Consider the following 21,009-nt stretch of genomic DNA (forward strand, 5'->3'; position numbering starts at 1 on the left):
AAGAGGGAATACTATGAGCAGTCAGATGTTAATGTGCTGGGTGACCCATTCATTTTTGGTTTTTTCAGTAGTGTCTCACAACTGTGATGTTATGATATCTTTAACACCTATTTTATGATAACCATCCAATTAAACTACCTAAATATCAAGCCAATGTTTATACCAGTCTTGAATGTTTGAAATCAGTCCAGCTGGAGATTCAGACTGCAGCCTGGAAAGCTGAGTAATCCACACTGTGTTTTAACACTCTTCAGCCCCTGCTCCCAGCTCTTACCTGAGGAATGGGGAAGCTCATCAGCTCAGTAAAGACAAGAGTTTTATTCAAGTGCAAAATTCTTTTGATCACAGTATTTAACCATTCAGCATATTCATATCTTAGTTCCCAATGAGAAAACAAGAGCTCTTCAAAATTATCCTGAAGGACTAGTATTACGTTTCCAAATGGTGGACTGTTTCTATAGTTACAATGCTTCCTTGATGTTTGACCAGCTAGATTTTCACAGCTTGTAAATATGCAGTGGGTTATGCATCAAGAACTCTCAACCATTCTGTTAATACCTGGGGGAAAGATGCATTTGTGTTTAAAGGCCTGATGTTTCTAGCAGAGGGCTTCCAGTTGTTTCAGTGGGAGTCTGGCAGATCAAAGGTAGAAGATACAAATGAACATGGAAATCGGCAGAGACTGGGTTCCCTAAGTTTTGAGGAGGGGAGAAATTTTTGTTGTCTCTATGGGATACCACAGCTTTGCTTCCTTTTGATGACAATTGCTAGAGCAGACTGCCAGACAGAATGATTTTTGATATTACTAATTTGCACAGCAATGCAAAATTATGGTTCTGAAATACTTCATATTTTATAAATCCTCTACACATTCAGTTATTTTTTAATCTTACTAGGCTTGCTGTCGAGTTGATGTTTAAACCTGTCTTTTATGTATATTTAATGAATCTAAGTGAGGATATAACTGATTAATTTAGACATCTGTGAATCTGTGTGATAGTGTATGAAATAAAACTTTAAATATGTGCATACGTTTTCTGTCTAGTTCTTGACATGTTGAACTCTTATCCAAGTAGGATATAGAAAAAGGATTTTCTGAAGGATGTATAGTATTATTTCTAAATGCACTGTAGGTTTCTGCACTCCTGCACAAGGGTGAAGTTTGGTCCTTGAGCAATCCCTAGTCATGGGTTAGTCTTCCACAAAGTTCTGATGATCAATGAATTGAATGGCATGGAATTAAGAACAAGCATATAGTGCTGGTTATTACTTTAGCTCATTAGCATGGTTTGCCATTTTTTATCATTGTTTCAAAAAGTGATTTTGCCTTCTAGTGTTGTCCTAAATAATAATGCTAGTAAAGTATACCAATAGACGATCGTGCAACAAAATGTGACAGACCCTCAAATAGGTTTCACAGTGTTCCTGTGATGAAAGAGCATTATTAGCCACAGAAAAACCTTGTTCATATATTATAGCAAGCGTTATTTTTAGCTGAGTAAAGTAAGAAACTAATAAACGACTTGCCTGAGTCATACACCGATGGCGTAGCAGAGAGATGTCTACAACCGAGATATCCTGACTGCCATTCTGTGTTATAAGAAAAAAGGTGTTTGTTTTTTTCTGGAGCAGAGTAGATTCTGAGCTGGGGCTGCCTGTGACTGTTATCCCCTTCAAACTCCTTACAGAAACACCTTGTGAGAGTGTCTGAGAGGAAGGAGGATGGTCTGATTGAGTTTGACAAATGCCTACTTTCTCTCTTCCCAAGGGAACTGAAAGAGAAGATTCAGCCTGAGATCTTAGAACTAATCAAGCAGCAACGTCTCAATCGGCTTGTGGAGGGCACCTGCTTTAGGAAACTCAACAGTCGACGTCGGCAAGGTACAGCTCAGACTGCTTAGTCTGGCTTCTTATTGTCACTTTTGTCTAAAAGTTAAGATAAGGCGTACTACTGGCAAGATCCTTGGTTGTAGTGCTGTCTGGTTTTGGCCTCATCACACAGATCATCTGGAACAAGTACAGCATTTGACAAAAATCGCAAGCAGCAGTTGTGCACTCTCAACTGAGTATTTTGATTTCTGCCTGGATGTCCAGGCTTCTTGTTCATCTCAAAATAAAATCTCTGCAGGAGTGGCACATGGAACTTGGCGTAGCCAGAATTTTAATCTCTCGGACTTGGACCACCTTTATATATGTGTGAGCTCATTCTGCACCCCTCCCTCTAATACTGCCTGTGCTTGGTTTTTGTCTTATATTACCATATAAATTAAATATATTATGGTGTTCAAATATACTTTTTAAAAGCACTTAGATCAGTAATTTGTGTGCCTTCAGATGAGTGCTTGATTGACATGAGAAAATTATTTTCCCCAATCATATGAGTCATTGCTCAATGCTAGATTTACAGCTCATTTTATACAGTCAAACTCTCTATGGTTCTTTTCCCCTCAGAGAGGCACACTTTTTTCTCCAAACAAAATAATGGGGACATAGTGTATATTCAAGAGATTAATTAGAAGTTGTATCTAAAAATTTCCCTTTAAACCCCTCATTTTGTGAGAATTCATATTGCCATTTGTTTTCTGCTGTAAATGCAATGCAAATTAGAAAGTTAAAAAGCTAAGAGTAAGAACTGACAAAGATCAATATTTGAGACCTTCAGATCAATTGGGGAAAACTGCTTTCTTCACAGTGAGAAGTATTCCTGCAATGTCTCCTTCCTTAGAAACAAGGAGGCAAGTTTCTGTAATGTAGGGAGAATATTTTGGAAAATTTCAAAGCCTTTGTGGAAGGGCTGAGTTGCAGAAAAATTTGATGCAGCTTTACATCCTCTCTGTCAAGCCTACAAACACCTATGAAGCACTGCACAGAATTTGGGGGAAAAGTATTAATATTCCACTGTGACTTTCTATACAGATTTTGTAGGGAGGCATGATACATGTTTTCCTTGTAGCAGTGTATTTACAGAGTAAAAGTAGCTAAAGTAATGCATCATTTGGTTTGGCTGTCAGTAGTGAGGGTTGTTTATTTTATTCCTCTCAGAGCCTTAATCCGAATGACTGAAATTCTGGGGACAACCAGGTTTTGTAGCAAATGTTCTTTGGCAGATCTCCAAGAGGAAGGTAGACTGTTTATTTTACCTTAAACAGTTGTTAGTTCATGATTTATAGGATCAAAAGCCTTAGGGGATATAAATTAGTTCAACCTATGTGAGTGCAGTTGAAGTTAAAAATAAATGTATTAAAAAAACCCAACATACTGTGATCTTCTGGTCTACAGTTGAGAAGGTTGCTACATATCGTGCCTTGGAGTGAATTGTATAAGCCACTAGATTAATTACTTTGATGCAATATTTATACAGGACCAAAAAAATCACTATTCTTTGGAAACAAATAAAACACATGACAGAGCCCCAAAGAACTTGTTCTTCTCTGAAATATATTGGGTTCTGTCAGATACAAGCCCATTTAGAAGGACGTGTTTCCACATGCCTTTAAGAGTTTTGTATGGTTTACATTAGACTCCCTGTATTCCCTGAAAAGGAGGGAGAAGACTCAACCGTTACAAAAGATGATGATGTGTGAGGCCACCAGGACTAAACTCAGTAAGGTCTAACACTGTGCAGTCTAATGAAGAACAAAAGCATTGTTTGTAGACACAAGTATGTTTGGCGTATTAGCCATTCAATTGAGATCTATTTTTAGTTATGTGCACTGCCTGGCACAGTCCAAACAGCAGCTGGCACAAAGCAGAACAAGCTGTCTTGAAATCCGTCTTCGTCCTTCAGGATCTTCTATACCCCAGGCAGACCAAACTGTAAGACCAGGGCTGTCATGTCAAGAACTAGGAGATTAAATGAATGTAGGACCAGAGATTTTGCTAGTGATATTATAAATATCAGGACAATCAAGCTTTCAGACAGTTCATCTGAATGTCCTGATAAAAATAGTACAAGTCCCAAATTCCTGAGTGTGTCTTCTGTTAGCCTTAATCCACCTCCCCATCTCCTCTCCTCCAGCCTACTTCCATGTACATTTGGCCTGTGTTTACTGGTGGTTCAGGAGCCCCGTCCTCTGCCCACTGCTCCAACTGAATTCACCTTTCACGGAGCATTACCAGGGCCGTCAGAGGAGCCTGGTCCATAGAAATGCAGGATGGGATGGGGTGGAACGGAACGGAACGGAACAGAACAGAACAGAATAGAATAGAGCACTGCTCTGAGGCATCACAATTTGCCTGTTATGGCAACCTACTTGTAAGAGTAGTAAGATCAGGTAGGTGTTTTACTTTAGTATGCATATTGCATCTTTTACCTTTCCTGTGATTCTTTTTTTCCCTCGAGACAATCCTGGAACAAATGTTGTAAATCTACAGATTACCTGAACATGCCCTACACAGGAGAAGCTGAAAGCATTAAATTGCCAATTTAAAAAATAATTAGCAGGCATTATCCCATGATTAAAGACTCCAGAACAAACTTCTGCTAAGACTGTTGTTTGAACATGTGGTAGGACACACATGATTAGTCACAGTAAGTTGAAAAAACTAACTTACAAAAAAACGAGCAGGATGTTTACAGCCTCTTACAACCTTTTGAGAACAGGTGAAACACTTTCATATATACCTGGCATTGGAAATCCTCCAATCCAACAGGCGAATCATTGAAAGGCTGCTGAAGATAAAGCTGTGAGCTATCTGTAGTCAGATCTCTGCCTTTTGTTTTTCAGCACAGGATTTTCGTATCAGCAAGATCTCTCTGTAGCTGAAATTCAGAAACACCGTTGTTGTCCCAGCAGGATCCTTAGCACTTTCAAGGACTACATGGCCTTTCCCTTGCAAAGTTTCAGAGGAGAACTACAGCACTAACTCCTGGTTTATTAAGCATTCTTAATCAGCTGGAAATGAAATAGCAAAATCTAGCTTGCCCTTCTGCTCATTGTTCAACAGCAAATCATGAAGCTCTGAACAACCTCACTTTGTTCCTTGACTGTGGACATCGGGTGGCAGATAGACCTCTACAGGTTTCTGCTTCCTTAGATAAAGAAGAAAGGAGAGAAGACTAAAGCGAAAGCCTGCAAAGCACTTTGCACCCTCAAAAGTTATTTCCAGTACAGCTAAGTAGCAGATAAAGGCATTTTATCGAGGATAATAGATATTTCTCATGCTGTCATCCAGTACATTTGTAGTTTATGTTGCTGGGTGCACTCTTGGAAATAAATTTCACTTTTAGCTTCATAAGGATGATAGAGAAATTGCATCTTATTGAAGTGGTTTTGCAGCCAAAGATGAGGTTTTTGTAACAGTAATTATTGAAAGGGAAGGAAAGCCTGGTGATACACACCACTGAATTAAAAACACATGGTACAGAGAAAGCTTAAATTAAAACAAAATATCAAGTGAAGACAGGTTTTCTATCTCTTGCTAGGATAAGTAACTCACACATCTGAACAAGAACACACATTTGGTCTTTTTTCTGCCAAACCTCTTTGCTACTGCTACTCCGTCCGTAATCTCCGTAGTCCCATAAAAAAATAATATTCTGTGTGTGTATGACTTGCTGAGAGGAGCTGGTTAAAAATGTGCCTCTGGCATTGCCACAGGTCAGTTATTCGCCAGTCATTTGCAGGGCTTGCTTGCTTTCATCTGAGCAGTTAAGAACAGTGAGAGTGAAAATGTGTCACTACAGTTGTATTAGAGAAAGACAATGCAATGAAAGAAAAAGAGTCCACATACATGCATCTAAAATCTACACAAATACCTGTTTTGTCACTGATATTAGAAGTGTGTTCCTGTTGGTAAATCCACAAGCAAGAATTTTCTTTGAACAAAAAAACTTTTTTAGTGATTTTTTAGTGATTTTTGGGATAAAATGTGTGCTCTCAGACTTTGTTCCGTGCATATCTGAGCTATTTTCTTCTCAGTTTCTAACTATAGAGCACTTTCATACTAACCACAACATTTCTTTACCTGAGATAGCATTGTTAAGGGCATATGAGTCACTGGCCATTAATGCACTTGGAAACACAGTGTGAATGGCCAAGCACTCTGTAGCCCATCAACAAAACGTTCTGTGCCATACTATTTGATCACAGTTTTGAATATTATTCTTCTAGCCAAATTGTAGCTGATTTTGTTATTTGTTTTGAGGTTTTTTTTAACTTCGCCTATAATCTTTAACAATGTGCTGCGCTACATTTAATCCACTGACTGCTCTAGCAATTATCTGACGATCAGGACAATTTGTTTGAAACCTTTTCATGTTAAAATCCAGAATGATTAATTATGTTTCCCAAAGAAGAATCTCTAGCACCTTAACTTGGTTGCATCAGTGGTCAGTGAGCTAAAAGACATAAGGACTCACTGGAAAGCATGAATTACATAGTGTCCAAATATTGCGATGAAATCACAAGCCGACATCGTCTCTAAAGACTGTTGTGGTTAGTGACTGTTGTCCCTACAGCTGCTTGCTTTGAGGAAGAGTTTTATGGAAGCAGGTGTAGTAACACTCGATACAAAATAAGAATTGTAGCTCCTAGAAGGGTCTTAGGCTTTGGGGCAAATTCATAAGACTGGGTCTAAAACCAGAACAAACTCCACTCCTTCCTGAACTGACTGTTGCCCTGCTCCAGCTGTGCACATACACATGGATCTGCCAGATGTGAGCTACAGGGTCTATTGAGAAATGTCTGTCCTGTCTTTAAAGCCTCTTGTGGCACTTCAGCTCTGCGGACTTGGGTTTAAGAGCTATGGAGAGTTTGGACAGTAGTTTTTCTTGGTTTTATAAGCACCACTTTCTAATCATGGTAGAAAAGAGCTTTTTCTTCTGCTTTTTTTTTTGTTGTTGTTTGTTTATCCATTTAGAGCTGAAAGTGGAAGCTGGCCACTTCCCACGTGCTGTTTTGTACTTAAGATTTCTTCACTTTTTTTGTCAGTGCAAGCAATTTCATATAATTTTTATTTTTACTGCAGCATTATTTTATACACTACTTTTCCAACAAAATTGTGTTCAGCACCTGCACTACAGTAAAATAACATTCATCCTGGTCAAAACTGTTCACTTCCGGGGTGCTGAGTTCTCACGTAAGGAGGATATTGTCTGATAATTGTTTGCAACTTCATGTATAGCTGTAAAAAAGCACCCCAGCTGGTAAGGCTGAGGTGGTTGCCAAAGCAAGAGTTACATCCCATCACTAAAGGTGCTGATCACCCTCCTCAGCCTGGCTGCTGCAGTCGTTTAGTGGCTGCGGCTGAGGGACTCTCCTTAGTTCCATTTGTAGGCTTCATTTACAGGTTTTACTCTTGACAGCAAGGCTGTGGCACAGCAGCAGTTCTTAGTGAGCCCACAGGAGTATTGTGCTGGACATGCCTCAAGCTTCAGTTTATGGCTATTAGATCTTTAATTGACCTTGGGTTATGGGGAATTGCTGTAAAAGGCTCCCTAAGCCTTCAGAGCTTCACATAAACCCAGAACTTCCTAAAAAATGAAGTAAGACTTTGTCACTGAGGGGTTTTTCCCTCTTTGATTATTGGAGCAGGGCATTGAAACAGGACCAATGTTACCAAAACACTATAACCTTTATGAGGTTAAAGAGTCAAACTTTTTCAAACCCTTGCTAACAACAGCCGTCCCATTTGTGCTAAATTGAAAGGAATACATGGTATTTTTTTTTGCAATTACACCATCTTCCTGGCCAGATCACTGAGAAGGTAGTAAGATCATATTAGCTTTTATTAGGAAAAAAATATTGTTTTAATCTTAGAGTTGGAAAGGTTTATTCCTTTCTACAGCCTAACAAACAGTGAGGTTGTAGTTAAAACTGGATGTGAAAGCCTCCTGCTAGAGTTTCTAGAGGCTTTTCTTTAGACAGGCGAGGGGTGTGATGGTCTCCCATCAGATTCAATGGGGTATAATTTTTAAGCATCACATTTTGCTTTGGTACTGGTAGAGTTCCCTGTAAATGGTACAAATCTAGAAAAGTTTCAGATGCGTCCCTCTGAGACACAGAAACTGTACAGTGGGTTGATTGTGTGTGTTTTCTTCAGATGAGAGTTTACTGAATGAGGGCTCCTGCTTGTTCTAGTTTCAAATCCCTACAAAAGCTTTGCAAGTGGGGTTTTCCTCTTCACCCTGTACTGTGCATCATTGTCTGTATTGCTTACAGTCCAAGGATGCTTATATTTCAGTAGCTCTTTTTGTATGCATCGCAAAATCATAATCTCAGGTTCTCCACCACAAATCTTTCAGTATTGTGCGTCCCTGTGAGGTAGATAACCAGAACCTTGTCCAGTGCCATTTTGAGCCTTTGCCAGCAGTTTGTAAGGTCTTCTGAAACCTTTCTGCGAAACCACTCAGAAAGTGGTTTGAAATGCATGGGGTTTTTTCCCCAAAACATTTTTACCCACCATGACAAAGCAATTTAAAAGGGCATGTGAAAGCCCACTTTTGCCATTGAAAGCTGAATTACCTTTGTCTGTATTTTATTGCATTGAATTTTAAACGACTGGCTAAGGGGCTGGAGAGTGTCTTCTAGAAAGAAGTTGGGTCCATGAAACCAGTATTTTATTAGCAGAACCAATGAGTCCTTCCTTTGCTAACAGCCCAAACGAGCTCACATATGCCGGCTCTGGTGGTTCAGCAGCTCCTCTGACGTTTCATCTGATGTGTGACTGTATTCAGTCCCAGTGATTGCAGCACCATGGGACTGTGTCAGTGCTAACATTTCCCCTAAATTGTCCTTTGGGCTGCTGCTCGCCACAGCATCAGCACTGCCAGCAACAAGAGAAGCACAGAGTGAGAGAAGTCTTCTGCCTCCCACCCCCACTGGCATTTTAACATCTAGCCTTGCTCTGAGCATCTGGAGATTTATGGCTTGGATGTAACAAGTTCGTATTTTTGACAGCTTGACATTATGTGGTCTATTTATTAACTAGAAAGTGCTCTGACAAGGAAGGGAAACTTTGTTCTTGCCATTTCAGAAAGGGAATTGGCAAGCACCACCCTTGCATGCTAGGCAGCGTGGTGGCCCAACTCTGCAATGGCCATGTTCTTCACAGGAACAAATTTTAACAAATATTATTAAGGGGAATTATATTCTGCAAAGCAGGAGTTGGCAGGGGATGTAAATACACACCTCCTAGAACGGGCTAAAATGCAATATGTAGTGTGGCTGCCTTATCACATGTATATTTGTGACCACACAAAGCCCTGAGTTATCTGCAGGACAAGGGAGTTAACATCTGCTTTTAAAATCTTTGTGTGTTTGTTATGTCCAGTCCCTCCGTAAATATGGGGCTGTTCTCCCATGTCTATAAAAAGACATGAGTCATAATTTTCATAAAGTATGGGATGTTTCAAATGTATCAGGTTTTGTGTGTCCCACACAAGACAGCTGGCAGGGCTTAATTTTCACATAGTGGGTGCTAAAAATGAAGCTTTTATGGGTACATTAGTTAACCACTCAGAGCAGCGGTTATTTTGCCAGTCTTCTGTCCATGAGGATATATAATATCATATAAAACTAAGTCAATTATTTCTTGCTAGCATTTATTTTTGGAGCTGGTGACTAAGTCAATTAAAAAAAAAGATTGGTGCTAGCTTCATTTGATCAAGTAAAATTACTCAGCAAAGTCCCTGCCCTACTTTCCATACACCCCACACACTCCTCTCCTTCTTCTGAAAGAAAACAGGCAGTCCTTCCCCGTAGTGTCTCATTTGAGTAAGCTCTCTCCTATGCTATTGATAATGCTGATGAAGACATGTTAGTTACCTTGTTTAATGCATTTGTTTTAACAGACAAATTCTGGTATTGTCGACTTTCACCTAATCACAAGGTCTTGCACTATGGAGACTTGGAAGAAAGTCCCCAGGGAGAAGTCCCCCATGATTCATTGCAAGATAAACGTAAGTCATGCAGAAAGATTGTGCTACTTTTGCTTCTTTTATGCTAGTTCCTCTTTGTAACTTGTGGTTGGTTTCTCTACTACAGATGTCCAAATGTCCAAACACAAGACTTTATCAACAGGTCTGGAGACAGAGAGCAGAGGACGTTTCGTCCTGCATTCAAACAGTGCTCTCCTGGTTTTGGCAAGTGTGTATGAGGACTCAGCTCAGCTTTCCAATAAGTTTATAATTTAATTCAGCTTGGAAATGACATACCTTTCATGGGGGGGAACAGAGTTTGTTTTCATTGCTTGTCTAACTGCAGATGTCAAATAAAAATACTTGGGTATATCCAGAAGTGCTTCCTGTCCACGGAGACAGGTGTTTCTTCTGTAGCAAATGCTCTAGTAACTGGAGGAGAAATCCATGGAAGGGAGAGTTCTTTGTCATTATCATGGGGAGTGGACTTAGAGATGGCACAGTGCTGTGAACTGTATTGAAAGGACTTCACCGTTACTGTGTGCCCAGTTGGGAGAGGACATGCCGCTGTGACAACTCCTACCAGGGGATTTATCAGGATTTTTTTACTGGATAAAAGTAATTTTGGAGCCCTTGAGAAAAAAATATACTCTTGGGATAATTTCTGCTTTGTCCTTCAACATGAGTTGGAGAGGTTTAACCTCCAATCCTGGGAAAGTTTTTATTATAATGGAAATAATGACCGATGTAGTTCTGTCGCCAGAAAGTGACTTCAAGAAATCAAGCACTGAATAAGAAATTATTTCCTTTTGTTCTTTTCTGAACTTCCATTGGTGATATATGCCATTCTTGGCATTATCAAATTAGATATCCTTGTACAAGTATTTCAATTGGTAGCTCTACTTCTTTCATGGAATGACAGGAAGACTAATTTTTCAGAAGCTGGAAATTTTTCCAGCCTGAAAATCATGACAGGAGAAAATAATTGATTTAAACTTTCATGTGTATTAGTAAAGCAAATAATTGTTTCTCTTTTTTGCTGCTCAATCTGTCTCCAGGCAGCATTTTTTAAAATTTCTGAGTGTCTGGGAGGAAAAGAGGGAGAGCTTGTCTGATGCTGGAGCCGTGGCAGTTCACAGTCACATTACCTTATTTTCATTGCCTTACAAATTGCCTCAAGGATTTTTCATGCTCTTACTGCAATCTTGGCAGAATGTAGGACAGGGGCTCACGTTGCTGCACTGGCACTGGAAGAGGCTTGGTTTTTTTTCTGGACAAGCCTTAGAGAAATAGTAGCCCTTCAATGTTACAGTAGCATCAGAATGACAGAAGAAGAATGAAGGTCGCACTTGAACTGCAGGCACAGTTATGACACCAGCAGTTCCCGTATTTGTTTGCTTGGAGCATGATACCACACTCAGCCTACTGACCCTGCCTGCAAGCTTCATCCTGCATTTGCATTTTCCATAGGCTCTTGAGCCTACTTGGGAATGGCAGAATCCCATGGGGACAGAAGGCTCCTACTTTGGAAACCACTGAGCCAGACCCATATGTTGGTGCCTCCCTGTCCATGCCTGGTGGCAGAGCAGATACTGATGCAATTTGAGAAAGATATGATTATTTCATTAAAATCTCAGGCTTTCAGACTATGAAGGATATAAGATGTACCACAATGCCACCGACATTAGAGTTTAATTAAAGATTTGAGAATATTGCAAGATATAAGATTAAAACATGGCACTATTGTTTGAAATGTGTCAGGCCAGAGTGGCTTGGGAATTTTACAGACATTTTCCAGAAATATTCTGGTATTCTTTGGATAGACTTATATTGAATTTTGAACTATTAAAGTATGATCATGATGACTAGATTGTCAGCATTTGGGAACAGGTTAACAGATGAAAGAGAATAGCTGGGTAAGAAAATTCAAGACCAGTATAAGCAGCATAGGGCATTTTGTGTGCTGCTTGCCAAGCTTGGACAACTAGAGACTATCTCCAAAAATAAATGAAGGGGCGAATTTTAACCTTTTCACTTCTGTGAATGTCACCCCTCTCTTCAGTCTGACAGAGTTAACAAGCTGTGCAGACTCCAGCTGGGACGGAAAACAGCTGCCCTCTTTCCCAGGGCTTTATCTGTTGTGAGCACATCACATCTGTGCTCACACCCTCCAGCATCTTGTAGTCAGCTTCTGATATCATCTGAAGTCTTTGATTCTGTTTTTCCAAAGCAAGGAATAAGCCAAGTTCCAGATAAATAAAGATCTGGATGTCACATCAGTCTGTGATCTCCCATAGTAACTGCATTCCTGATCACAGAGATCAATCATATGACACCTGGAGAAAAGCCTTCTTGGCTGAGAGATCTAACTTGGGAAAACCCTGCCTTATGCAAAGAGAGAAATTGCTTTTCTGGGTGTCTTCGTAAATGACAGAAACGTCTTCTTCTGAAGAAAACCTTTCTACCATGGTTGCAGTCAAATATCTCCTTTATTTCCCAGTTTGTCCTAGCTTACTCTTTCCTCTCACAAATAATATCTCTTCTTGACCAAAAAGTAGAGTAGTGTCAGAGACAAGAAGTCAGCAGGGCCACAGCATGAAATGCTGAGGCTAAAGGCAGAAGAGATTGAGTAGTGAAGGGCCAAATAACTTCTATTTCTTTTAGTTTTCTATGCAGAGAAAGTCCTTTAAAAATATCTATTATATCCCATCATATCCATTTGACCATAGTGCTGAGGTAATCTATAGTAAAGTAAGTAGTGTTGCTGTACCCAGCAGAAGAAAAGATGCATTTCTCTTCTCCAGTATTTCCATTGGAGTTGTAAAGAACTGGGCAGTAACAGATTTTCACATTATGATTCTGTTCTATGTATCTTGAAGCTTTTCTGTAGCCACAAGGATAATGTATTATTTATAGATTGTAGAAACTGTTACTCACTGACCATATTGCATTGTGGAGCATATAGATTCTCCATAATGTAATTACCGTTGGAAAATTGACTTCCATTTGAAGCTCAGAGAAATTTATCTTCATGGTTTAGTGACCTCACTTTGTGAGTGAGTCTGAGTGGCAGCAGCTTCCAATGATTTTAGCTTTTTGTTTTTCCAATGACTTTTGCGTATTTCACATTTTAAAGCAAAAGGAGTGGGTCATTATAAGCCTTAGTAGTCCGTATTCCTGTTAGTACCCGAAAGCAGCTAAACTGCTGATGGGAATGAAATAAAAAGCTATTTGAAATACTCATATAGGCATTAGCAGAAGGACAACAGCATCAAGTGAGGTAAGGTCCAGCTTGTCCAGCATCCTGTCTCCAGCAGGGACTTTACCTGTATGCCTAGTGAAGAGCAGCAACAAGCCAGCCATATTACATTAAGGCAGAAAATAGTATATGTTTACTAGATATGTGAGTACACATAAAAGCTGTCCAGACACACATACCCATCTATGTGAAACACTCTTACCCAAACTAGTCTCAACAGGCAAGAAAAAGCATACCCATACTTTTATCCAGATGCCTGAAATTTTGTCAAGACTCACTGGTTCCTATTTTAGCTGTTTTCTTACAACAGGCTGGAAATGGCAAAGGAGGTGGCAATTTTAACACATTAGTCTTGCCTCTTTTTAGATTCTGTAGCTTTTACACACCTTGACAATAACTAATTTTCTGGTTTCTGCTTTTGTTTCTTTTTAATGCAGTGCCTGTGGCAGATATAAAAGCTGTTGTGACTGGGAAAGACTGCCCTCACATGAAGGAGAAAGGAGCTCTTAAACAAAACAAGGTATGGTTCTCAAATTTCTGTGAACACGCACCCTGCAGAATACAAAGCTTGTCAATCGACCTTTTGTGAAGTAATACAGGTACTTTTCATTCCAGCCTGCCACCTTTCAGTGTATGCACATGCACTTTGTTTTCACCTCAGACCATTTTGAGTTGAATTATTGGGACAGCCTTCCCTTCTTCACTCAGATTTCATGGCAGATGCGCGTTGTGATATGCCCAGAACACATTAGGATAGTCTTTAGTAGTGATGTCTTCTACCTCTAAAGCAAAGCAGTTTTGACTGCTGCTACAGAGCATACTAGCAATGACTATTAGTACCTACTCCTCTTTTGTCTCTGATAATTAATTAGTTTGTTCAGATGTATTCTCTGATGTTCAGTGAACACTGACACATGCCAAAATTGCAATTAATGTCCAGCTGATGATACCTTAGGTCCAGCCAGGTAGAAAAACAACTCTGCCAACAAAAGGTTGCAAGGTAAATGCAGGACAATTAATGAGGTGTATAAGGATGTGTTCAGCAGTGCATTTGGCAAAAAAATGTATAGGAGGCAATGGTCAGCTTAAATTAAATTTATGCTGCCTTTTGGAGTTTCAGATCAAGAACTGTAAACTGACTGCAGGACTCAAATTGTACAGTGCCAGAGTCTTGCAGTGTTTTTGTTAGCAAGAATTGCCACCACAGCAAGAAGAAATGTAGTTGCTTGTGAAGTCTGACATCTTTAGTGGTGAAGGTCTTCACACCATATTGTATGAGGTATGTTCATAAGCTTTCTATCAGGTCACACTGTCTGACCTTACGAGGATTTTTGAGACTCTGGGAACTAGATCAGAGGATTTGAATCAGAATTTCTAGTTACCTGAAAATGATAAATTTTGGGTCCAACAAGAAAGAGATTTTGATGGAGAAAATAGTGCAGTTAAGAGTGCTTGCTTCAATACTTCAAAAATAAAATGCATGTGTTTAGTGTTCAAATAAATACTGGAAAAGACAGTTCTGATGGAAACCATAAAAAATTAAAAGGCGGTGTCAAAACTACATCACACAACTGTTGCAGCATCATAGCTGCAACTTTTTTTTCCTTTACTAGATGCAGATACACAAAGCAACTTGAGTATGCTTTGCATTTGTTTCCCATACAGACAAGTTGCTCTAGGTCTCTCAGGATACTGTCATCTCCTTTCAGCATTGGCTTGCTTGGAAATGAAAAAGTCAGGCCAAGAGAGGGAAAAAAACTCCCAAGAGTATTTTTCCTTGTTGATTTTCTGAATCAGGGCACTAAGACACACATGCATACAATAGATTGCATACAACTCCTACGTTATGTTGCAGCTGAACCATCAACAGTATTTGACTCAGGCATTTATATGATGCGTATGAAGTATTTTTAGTGCTTCCTCATCTCAGCACTCATATGTCCACACAAAAAGGAAAGATAGGAAGATGGAAAGCAGTGGGTGGCAGTGATGGAAATACGTCATCTTTATGGAGCAGTAATGTCTAGATAGTATTTATGCTAAATAGCAATGCTGCAGATCAGTTTGTCCCCAGCTGTCAGCTTTGACCCATTTCGTCACGTGAAATTGCTTTGGACTGGCATAAAATTTCTGGCTGAGAATGTGAAGATCAGGAGCTTATAAGTAGCATGTCTGCATCCATGGCTGGAACATTCCATCTGTGACCCAAGCAATAATAATTGTGATGTATTTACAATTTTGGTGTGGTGCAGGGTTTTTGATGTTTTTTTCTCTTTTTTTTTCCTTTGTTCTTTTTCTTTTTTTTTTTTTTTTTTTTTTTAATTAACACCTTGTTTCTTCCCCTGGGAATCACTGAATTACTGAAATTTATTGTCATCCCAATCAAACTGTCATGCACAGCATTGCAGCTGCTTAGCTGACATCACAGGAATAACATACCATTCTTTGCAGAGTACCAAGTTAATGTAGGCAATGAAGTGAAAATTTAAAAAAAAAACCAAAAAACAACCAAAAACTAAAAACTAAAACATGCCAGACGCAGAATGCGATTTGGGTGACTTTGGTGTACAAAACTTTTCACTTCCTGAAATTTTACAATCAATGATCTCTTTTGTAAAGAGGCCTTTTCATCTTGCGCTGTCTTTGTGCATATATAACAACCACCTTAATGTTTATTCATTGGCAAAAAAAAAAAAAAAGGAATGGCAGAATGCCACTGCTATGAAAATAGCTGGAACTGGCCGAATGTCTATAACAAAGGCTTCAGCATCTCTTCATTTGCCGGCACAGGGCAAATTATTCTTCCAGTGGGACAATTTAGAAATAAATTAAGAGTTAAACTGAATTGGAATTTGCATGCATATGAAGCTGGAACAACTTGATAGGACTAGACCTGAATCCATTGTTGTTCATCTTGCTTGTGCTTTTAAATTAGGTTTAATTTTACAGTCCTCATTTCTGACTCTCAAGAAATATTAATGAATTTGAAGGAAGTGAGATATATTCCGTTTTGCAGCCTTCAAAAAAAAGTACAAGAGAAGAATTTGGAAAAAAAAAAAGTCATTGTGTATTTCTAAATGTCCTCCTATCACCCTTTATTTGCCCATGCAGTCTTCAGGCTTGGTGCCTTTTTAGTCAGCAGAAATGGTTCTACTCACTTCCCTGTTGAATGCAGTTTTTCTTTTATTTCATGTTGGTTGAACAAGTTCCCTGTCACTGTGCATATAGATAGTTCTCTGGGGGATGGATCTTCTGGCTCTGGCAAACAAAATTAACATGACTGTGGTCTCAGCTTTCAGCAGAAACACAGATGTTTGAAGGCTGTTGAAGACAGAGTAGGCAGAGAGTAGTGAGGTGATTCCAGCTGCATGGGATCACCCAACTGTAGGCACCTAAAATGCCTCTTCATCAAAATTAGCTTGTCTCTGGCCCATGTGAGGGACAAGTGGAGACTTCGGGGGAAAAGAAGCTCTGAGTGTGGGAGAGCAAGTTTCTCCTCATACCACCTACAACAGCTTTCCTCAGAGTTGGAGCCAAGGAGTGGGAAGTGTCCAGCCAGCGGGTGCAGAGTCTCTTGTCCCCTGTTTCCAGTGAAGCTCAAAAGAGAGGCACGTCCAGTACAGTAGTACTGGGTCCCAGCACTGTTACCTTTTACAAGCACCTAGGGAAGGGCAAAGATCTGACATGCACAAGGGTGGAAGAAATAGGAGTGTCAAGGGAGTGAGTTCAGGAGATTGAGGTGAGGGAGTAGGAAAGCAAAACAAAAAGGGAAGGAGCAGGTTGGAAGGAATGGGAGAGAAAAAAAAAAAGACCAGAGGGAAAGAGAAAATGGTGGAAAAGGCTAGAGTGGAAAATGACTGAGAGATGTTGAGAAGTAGGACAGAAAAGGGAGGAGAAGACCACAGATGGCTGATAGAGACTGACCAGTTTTCCTTTAGGAGTTACCAGTTCCTCACAATCACCTGTCATTGGAAGGGAATGTAACAAAACCAGGTGGGGGTGCCTGATAAGTCAGCCAGTTCAACCACTGAGGCCACTGTCAGTATGGAAGACCAGTTGGCAACTTCAGCTCTTCAGGTTTCCGTTTTCTTTGACAGTTTGATGTGCATGAGGTGGCAGAGATGCTGGAACCTGGAAGCTCTAATTCCTGGGCTTTTAGTCTCCAGAGCATCCAGCATAGTAGCTGAACTGGAGCCAGGGCTTCCAAACTCTGACTTTCGTCCACAAAGGGAAGCTTAGTACCCTAGATATAGCTCTTTCTCATTCTCTGCCTGCCTGGGAATGACCCAACCCATGGCTCCCTGGGCAGGGTTTTTCTCTCCTTTTCCTTTCTTTGAGATTAAAAAAAAAAACCTTAATCCCGTGGAATTTCTCAAAGTACAAATGTACAGGGACCAGGCCTATGGGATTGTTATTGACCTTCGTGAAATTCAGGAACATCATAGTAGAGCAGTACAAGCCATTTTTTTTTCAGTGATACATTTAATTTTCACCACCTCAGTTGCATGACTTGGCATGTTCAGTCAGTAATTTAGAAAACTCTGTGAGGCAATAATGCCACGTTTGTGTGGGCAGAGGTAAATTTGTTTCTGTAATGAGGGACATCACTCTTAATAAGGTGTGACTGAGATACTTGCCCAAAACACAAAAAGGATACATCAGCCATGAGCTGTTTGTTTGCTGAGTGCACCACTATTAGTATCTACACCTTCCATGAGGATTTAAGACATACTTGTCTCCTGTGGCCTGGCGATAGAGCAAGTTGGACCTGATAATTAAACTCAAGGAAATCAAGAGTATTTACCATGAGAAGTCTGGTCTCTGATCAACCAAGATTATCCCCAAGTACTGCAAGTTTTATGATTTGGACTTTACTGTCAGTCACACAAGTGCAAAAATCAAGTAACCCTTACTGAAATCCAAAGACCTATGTCTGTTTCAGCCCAGGAGATCGGGAGTAGAAATCTAGAGCCATGTATGTGCTGTAGTCCTCACAGTCAGTTCTTCCGTTTTAAAACTTAGCGTGTCAAATTTACGAAACCATGCTTTTGTGGCCTCTGGCAGCATAGGGACAGTTGTCAGCTGAGAGTCAGCAAAGGTGATCAGTATTATGGGGCTTAGGAAGCCAAGAGGCAAAAGGAGCATGACATATGATGCAGATCGCAGTTAGGAGTCAGCATTCTCCTCTGTAGCCAAGTCTTTTTTCCACAGTGTTATTATATCCATACCAGCTAGCTTATGCGTTGTGAAATCCTTGTACCAACACTTATAGTGATGCGTGCGGTAACCATGAAAACACAACATCTTTACGTGCTCGCTGCTGGCCAGTGGAAGTTCATCATTTATTCAAATTGGTTGGGTTTCCTCAGAGGAATTCAGTCTGGGTGACTTCTAGGGAAGGTTAGTGCTTGATGAATTCACTTTGGCACCTTTGAAATTCCAGCTTCAGTGCTGAGGGGAAAAAAAAATGGTTGTTTTTTCCTTTCCTGGGATTCGTTTGGGTCTTTAAGTAACCCATATAGTTCAGTTTGACAGAGGCTGCTGATTCTAGTTTAAGTAGAAACAAAATGACAGAAATCTCTTAAGAATGAATAATTTAATAGATTTCCAGCAGTGAAAAGAGCATAAGTATATACCAGGAGATTAACTGTCCTATCAAGATTTTTGACACAGGGAATCAAACCTTGCAGAATTTTTCTATGCAAATTGAAAAAACAGTAGAACTTCATGAAGAGTTTGTTGCAATTGTAGTATTATGCATGATATTGATTCTAGTCCTCACCATTGCCTAACTGAATTTTAAACTCAAATAGTACACTAATCTGTGACCAAGTGAGCTACAGTCAGCACTGAGGGGTGTGAGTTTGTTTTGACTGAAGCATCTGTGGAGGAGTTCTTGCTGTGCTGGTCCATTGGAGTGGTTTGGTACTGCTGCAGTTTCGGCCAGTTAGGAGAGTACCATAACCTATTTTTCCACTTGTTTTGGGGAATAAGTGGTAGGAAAGAAAGACAGACCTGAATGTCTGAATGCCTGTCTCATGCAGCATTAATATGTGTTTCTTTGTATTGTTCCAGGAGGTGCTAGAGCTTGCTTTCTCTATACTGTATGACTCAAGTGGCCAGTTGAATTTCATTGCTCCAGACAAGCATGAGGTAAGTCAAGTTCAGAGTACAGAAATTTCTTTGAAGCCTTCTTAGTTCCTTTCTGGCAGCAGACAGCTTTATAAGAATATAAGTGTGATCATCTTGACACAGAGTACCAGTCCACTTAAATCTGTGTCATGTCTCACAACAAACTGAAAGCAGAGGGATTAGCGTGGGAGCAAAACCTGCAATTTTCATGCATATCCCGAGCTACAGAAGGAATATGTTTTGTGTTTGTACATCATAGAGCACATGGGATCCAAATTAAAGATCAGTATTTCAAAGCCTGACTAAAATATGAGCCAAAAGTAGGAGAAAGAAGAGAGCTTGGGCAGACCTTGTAGTTCCACAGATCTTCCTCACCATTTCCTTGTGTAATAAGGATTTCTCTTGGTCTGCTCTACTGTAGACACTGAAGAATTTTGCTGTATGTTCACTGAAGTGACCTTTAGTTCAACACTGATGATTTATACAGTGAAGCTTTTAAAGAATCACTGCCGTTCTCCGCTCATCTTGATGATGCCAGCAAAATCAGGGGAGGTTATGACATCATTGGGTCTTAGTTTTAGCCAAAGATTTGTGTTCTCCAGAATGGCATATCCCATTATTCTTAGTTTCACATTGCATAAGACCATTAATGACAGGTGATTGTAGAAGGTCCTCTTAATTGTCTTTCCACAGGATAGCATTTTACAATGGGTCTCACTTGTATAAAGACAATGTAAATACCAATAGCAAGGCAGAGTGACAGCCCCTTCCCTGCTCCCTGCTCTTACTTGAAAACACAAGGAAACAAACAACATTATTGCCTTTTGCAAGTTGGTGGAACTAATTTACCTAATTATGTGGAAGCACTGGATGTGTTTCTCTCAAAGAACTTCCAAGTAAAGATTTAGCAGAATACACTATCTGAAAAAAAAAAAAAAGAAAAAAAAAGAAAGAAGTTTTTCTTTCTTATTTCTAAAGCAACAAGAGTTTTTGTTCCATTTGCACGCTTCGTATTTAGTGGTGTGACATGTGGTCTGAGTTCAGGGCACTGCATTAAGGTGATGAAAGACAGAAGATTGCATTAAACTGCATTATACTGTAGTGTATTAAAGTGCATGAAATTGATTTACAAGTGAAGTGTATTTACTTACACAGCTCCAACGTTTGCAATTCTGGATTATAACCTTCAAATAAATGTTAATTTTAGGAGCGGAAATAAGATTATGCTCATTTGTGTTTTCCTGGGGATTAATAGTTGAGTGTCATTTTCAAGTACATTAATTCCAAAGAAAGACTTGCCGGTCAGTTTTGATCTAAGTAGCAGTAGCTTCACAGCCATAATGTGCCATTAGAGCTGTAGATCTAAGCAAAGCATGATTGTCTTCCTCCTCCAAATTGAAAATATGTCAGATGCTTTCTGATATAAATTCTACAGAAACTGAATTCTAGACTGTTAGAGCTCATAAGAGCAAATAGTCATGAAAATCAGCAAATTTTTCAGCCAATAATATCTCAAATATAGCCTATAGCAATATGTGTATTATAATGGTCTAAATCAGAGGGTGTCAAACTCATTTTCACTGAGGCCACATCAGCCTTGCAGTTGCCTTCAAAGGGCCGAATGTAATTTTAAGACTGTATAAATGCAACTACTTCTACATTTATACAATCCTAAAATTACATTTGGTCCTTTGAAAGCAACCGTGAGGCTGATGTGACTCTCGGTGAAAATGAGTTTGACGCCCCTAGTCTAAATGTT

The 21,009-nt window shown here is 39.7% G+C and overlaps 1 protein-coding gene across 7 annotated transcripts in view; it reads left to right on the plus strand.

The window, feature by feature from the left end:
* ELMO1 (engulfment and cell motility 1) overlaps positions 1–21,009 on the plus strand; it is a 318,734-nt gene that overhangs the window by 292,519 nt on the left and 5,206 nt on the right. For all 7 annotated transcript variants that reach the window (XM_071804820.1, XM_065831560.2, XM_065831559.2 and 4 more), the window contains 4 exons: positions 1,769–1,881; positions 9,794–9,901; positions 13,556–13,638; positions 19,194–19,271. In XM_071804820.1, the coding sequence (XP_071660921.1) occupies positions 1,769–1,881; positions 9,794–9,901; positions 13,556–13,638; positions 19,194–19,271 (382 nt within the window). The remainder of the gene's footprint in view (positions 1–1,768; positions 1,882–9,793; positions 9,902–13,555; positions 13,639–19,193; positions 19,272–21,009) is intronic.

The sequence above is a fragment of the Patagioenas fasciata genome, chromosome 2 (genome assembly GCF_037038585.1).
Source record: "Patagioenas fasciata isolate bPatFas1 chromosome 2, bPatFas1.hap1, whole genome shotgun sequence".
NCBI lineage: Eukaryota > Metazoa > Chordata > Aves > Columbiformes > Columbidae > Patagioenas > Patagioenas fasciata.